Source organism: Meles meles, chromosome 6 (genome assembly GCF_922984935.1).
Source record: "Meles meles chromosome 6, mMelMel3.1 paternal haplotype, whole genome shotgun sequence".
Classification (NCBI taxonomy): domain Eukaryota; kingdom Metazoa; phylum Chordata; class Mammalia; order Carnivora; family Mustelidae; genus Meles; species Meles meles.
Genome location: NC_060071.1, coordinates 135,926,757 through 135,931,396, shown reverse-complemented (window position 1 = coordinate 135,931,396; position 4,640 = coordinate 135,926,757). Strand labels below are relative to the sequence as shown.

Below are 4,640 nucleotides of genomic sequence, written 5' to 3'. Positions count from 1 at the left end.
AACGGAAAAAAACCCACCCAAAACGAAACAATTAAAATTAAAATATCCAGCATCGTAGATAAAGTAGGTTATCGTATTCTCTTATTTTGGATCTCCTGACTTTTCTACTTCCAAATGCGGTAGCAGTCCTAGTATAGCTCCAGGCTGGGGGCTAGATGGTCCGCTTCCACAGTTTGCACCTAATTAGGGCTAGAATTGGGAAAGGACGGGGGTCGGGGGAAGGCATTCCTTCTGGGGCCGAGGCTTAAACCCCTGGGCTGTGTACCTGTTTCTCCCATACCTGAGCCCTAGCCCGTTTCCGGGGTTCCGTATACCCGTAAAAAGGCGCTCGCATCCCATCCCCCAACCCGCCCTGGGAACAAGGGTCCGCATTGAACCAGGTGCGAATGTTCGCTCGCCTTCTTCGCCTTTCCCGCCTCCCCTCCCCCCGCCGCGGCCCCCGCCTCCCCCCTCGCTGCACCCTCGGTGTTGGCTGCAGCCGGCAAGCAGTTCCCGTCAATCCGTCCCCCCTTACACAGGATGTCCATATTAGGACATCTGCGTCAGCAGGTTTCCACGGCCGTTCCCTGCCGTCGTGGGGGGAGCCATTCCCGGAGTCCCTCATCATAGGGGGTCCCCGAGACCCCCGAGACCCAGATTGTTAAACACTCAGGGGATAAGGAGTCAGGCCAAGATGGAAGGCGGGGAGCGGCGAGGGCGGCGGGGGCGGCAAGGAGGCCGCAGAGGTGTCCAGGTCCGCTCGCCACCCCCCTAGCTCCGCGATGGTAGCGCCCATGACGCGTGTGGGGGCTCATTCATAGAATGCTGTTATAAAGGCAGTGGCTGCGGCGCCTCGTACTCCAACCGCATCTGCAGCGAGCAGCAGCGAAGCCGAGACGGAGCCGGCGGCGCAGCGGACGAGCCGTGACCGCGCTCCTACCCAGCTCTGCCCGGCGGCTCCTACCTGTCTCTGCCCCCAGCCCCTCGCCCCGGCCCAGACTCACCGCGACCATGATGTTCTCTGGCTTCAACGCCGACTACGAGGCGTCCTCCTCCCGCTGCAGCAGCGCCTCCCCGGCCGGGGACAATCTCTCCTACTACCACTCACCGGCCGACTCCTTCTCCAGCATGGGCTCGCCCGTCAATGCGCAGGTGAGCCTGGCTTCGCGCCGCCGCGGGGCCCGGGGTCCGGGGGTCCCCAGGGAGGAGACACCGGGGCGGGACGCTCGGGAAGACGAGTCGCGGACCCCTTTGACCGCGGCGGGAGGCTGCCCCGGCCGGAGCAGCCCTGTGTCGGCAGCCCCGGACTTGTTCCGAGCGCACGCACGCTTGTCGTAGTAAGAGCTGGTTGCCCTCTGCCGCGGCGGGCTCCTCCTGAGCTGCCCTCGGACCGCGCTCTCTGCCTGGTCTCTGAGATTTCGCTGGGGCAAAACGTGTCCCGAGCAAAGACTCCCGAACTAGAGCCCAGCTCCTCCGGGAGGCGACAGAAAGCGGCAATCCCCCCTCCCCTAGCAGCCTGGAGCAGGGAGGAGGGGCGGGGGAGGAGGGTGAAGCCGGCGGGTGTGTAAGGCAGTTTCATTGATAAAAAGCGAGTTCATTCAGGAGACTCCGGAGCGGCGCCTGCGTCAGCGCAGACGTCAGGGATATTTATAACAAACCCCCTTTCAAGCGAGTGATGCCGGAGGGATAACGGGGACGCAGCAGCAGGGTGGAGGAGAAAGGCAGCGCGTTGCGGATTTCTTGAGAGGGAACGTGGAGACCTTCCATCAGGGAAGAGGGGCATATACGAAGACCCCAGCCGTCCCGGGCGTGCTGCTTCTCCCTCTCTCTCCCTGCGGCATGCGGCACTGGAAACTCGGCTCGCCCCACCTGTGTCCGGAACCTGCTCGCTCACGTCAGCTTTCCCCTTCTGTTTCGTTCTAGGACTTCTGCACGGATCTGGCCGTCTCCAGTGCTAACTTTATCCCGACGGTGACTGCCATCTCCACCAGCCCGGACCTGCAGTGGCTGGTGCAGCCCACCCTGGTCTCCTCTGTGGCCCCATCCCAGACCAGAGCCCCCCATCCCTATGGAGTCCCGACCCCCTCTGCTGGGGCTTACTCCAGGGCTGGAGTCGTGAAGACCATGACGGGAGGCAGAGCTCAGAGCATTGGCCGGAGGGGCAAGGTGGAACAGGTGAGGAGTTGTTCAGCGTCTCAGTAGGGTGCATGGGTTGGCATTGGTGGAGATGGGAAGGCCAGGAGACAGGGTGAATCCCCTACACAGAATTCACTATATTTCCTCAGTGGGGAACCCTGGCTCCAAGCCATTTCCATCCCAGGCCAGACTCTGATAGTCCTACCCCAAGAAATGCTCTAAGAGTTTGTTCCCATCTCGTGCTTTTAGCCTGGGCTCCTCTTTGTTCTCTTGCTGAGGATCTTATTGTAAATGCAAGTCACACCCAGCCCGCAACGGCAGGTTAGAAATGGCTTCCTAGCAGAGGTGCCGGGAAGCTGGCAAGCAGCAGAGGCCAGTTTCACGGGGGTGAATGAACAGAGCTGATGCCAGACCATGTTACTGACTGTTGGTCTTTCCGAAAATTATTTTTCTAGTTGTCGCCAGAAGAAGAAGAGAAAAGGAGAATCCGAAGGGAAAGGAATAAGATGGCCGCAGCCAAGTGCCGGAACCGAAGGAGGGAGCTGACGGACACACTCCAAGCGGTACGTGAATCCTGTGGCTCACTCCTTTTTCAAACTTAGGAGCAAAGTTGGAGACTGGGTATAGGGGAGCAGGGCCATTGAGTAGGCCCGTGTCTTACATTTTGCTTTATCCCTCTGGATACAGGAAACAGACCAACTGGAAGATGAGAAGTCTGCTTTGCAGACCGAGATTGCCAACCTGCTGAAGGAGAAGGAGAAGCTAGAGTTCATCCTGGCAGCTCACCGACCTGCCTGCAAGATCCCCGATGACCTGGGCTTCCCCGAAGAGATGTCGGTGGCTTCCCTCGATCTGAGCGGGGGCCTGCCCGAAGCTGCCACCCCCGAGACTGAGGAGGCTTTCACCCTGCCCCTCCTCAATGATCCCGAGCCCAAGCCCTCCGTTGAGCCAGTCAAGAGCATCAGCAGCGTGGAGCTCAAGGCCGAGCCCTTTGATGACTTCCTGTTCCCAGCATCATCCAGGCCCAGTGGCTCTGAGACCGCCCGCTCCGTGCCAGACATGGACCTGTCTGGTTCCTTCTATGCAGCAGACTGGGAGCCCCTGCACGGTGGCTCTCTGGGGATGGGGCCCATGGCCACAGAGCTGGAGCCCCTGTGCACCCCCGTGGTCACCTGTACTCCCAGCTGCACTACCTACACGTCTTCCTTCGTCTTCACCTACCCCGAGGCTGACTCCTTCCCCAGCTGTGCGGCTGCTCACCGCAAGGGCAGCAGCAGCAATGAACCCTCCTCTGACTCGCTCAGCTCACCCACACTGCTGGCCCTGTGAGCAGGCAGGGAGGGGAGGCAGCGGGCGCCCGCAAGCACCACTGCCTGAGCTGGTGCATTACAGAGAGGAGAAACCGTCTTCCCTCGAGGGTTCCGGTAGACCTAGGGAGGACCTTATCTGTGCGTGAAACACACCAGGCTGTGGGCCTCAAGGACTTGAAAGCATCCACGTGCGGACTCAAGTCCTTACCTCTTCCGGAGATGTAGCAAAACGCATGGAGTGTGTATTGTTCCCAGTGACACATCTGAGAGCTGGTAGTTAGTAGCATGTTGAGCCAGGCCTGGGTCTGTGTCTCTTATCTCTTTCTCTTTAGTCTTCTCATAGCATTAACTAATCTATTGGGTTCATTATTGGAATTAACTTGGTGCTGGATATTTTCGAATTGTATCTAGTGCAGCTGATTTTAACAATAACTACTGTGTTCCCGGCAATAGTGTGTTCTGATTAGCAATGACCAATATTAAACTAAGAAAAGATATGACTTTATTTTCTGGTAGTTAGAAATAAATAGCTATATCCATGTACTGTAGTTTTTCTTCAACATCAATGTTCATTGTAACGTTACTGATCATGCATTGTTGAGGTGGTCTGAATGTTCTGACATTAACAGTTTTCCATGAAAACGTTTTATTGTGTTTTTAATTTATTTATTAAGATGGATTCTCAGATATTTATATTTTTATTTTATTTTTTTCTACCTTGAGGTCTTTTGACATGTGGAAAGTGAATTTGAATGAAAAAATTTAAGCATTGTTTGCTTATTGTTCAAAGACATTGTCAATAAAAGCATTTAAGTTGAATGCGACCAACCTTACGCTCTTCATTCTGGAAGTTTCGTGAGATTCTGAAATGTATCGGGAGACCAGTTTGTCCAGAAGGGTGGCTTCTGGAGGAGGGCACGCCCCTTCGTTTGATCTCTTATCAGAATAGAGAAGGAACCAACAAGCTGATGTTGGAATATCTTACAAATACATGTGTTCACTTGGCGGTGCTAAGATTCTCCAGCAGATTCTGGGGAGGGGGGAATTGGCTGTTCAATAGTTTTTTGTGGGAACATGTCTGCCTGCTTCTCTCTCTGTTTCGAAAGCCAAAGGGGGGGAATATTTAAATCTAGTTGGGCTTATATTAAGTGGAAATGTCTTGATCTTAACGGGCTCCCTTTACCAAACAGAGTTAAGCTTCGTACAAGCTACTTT

The 4,640-nt window shown here is 55.5% G+C and overlaps 1 protein-coding gene across 1 annotated transcript; it reads left to right on the top strand.

Moving 5' to 3' along the window:
• Nucleotides 1-822: 822 nt before the first annotated feature.
• On the top strand, nt 823-4,244 carry FOS (Fos proto-oncogene, AP-1 transcription factor subunit). The gene is made up of 4 exons (XM_046010227.1): nt 823-1,131; nt 1,903-2,154; nt 2,571-2,678; nt 2,803-4,244. Exons 1-4 carry the CDS (start codon nt 991-993, stop codon nt 3,442-3,444), a joined length of 1,143 nt encoding a protein of 380 aa, XP_045866183.1. The 5' UTR covers nt 823-990; the 3' UTR covers nt 3,445-4,244.
• Nucleotides 4,245-4,640: the final 396 nt, after the last annotated feature.

Bases quoted from the DNA above. Each gene is read 5' to 3' on its own strand.
- FOS (XM_046010227.1), top strand. From the start codon at position 991: ATGATGTTCTCTGGCTTCAACGCCGACTACGAGGCGTCCTCCTCCCGC. The intron at 1,132-1,902 runs GTGAGCCTGGCT...GTTTCGTTCTAG, and splicing joins GCTCGCCCGTCAATGCGCAG to GACTTCTGCACGGATCTGGC. The intron at 2,155-2,570 runs GTGAGGAGTTGT...TTATTTTTCTAG, and splicing joins GGAGGGGCAAGGTGGAACAG to TTGTCGCCAGAAGAAGAAGA.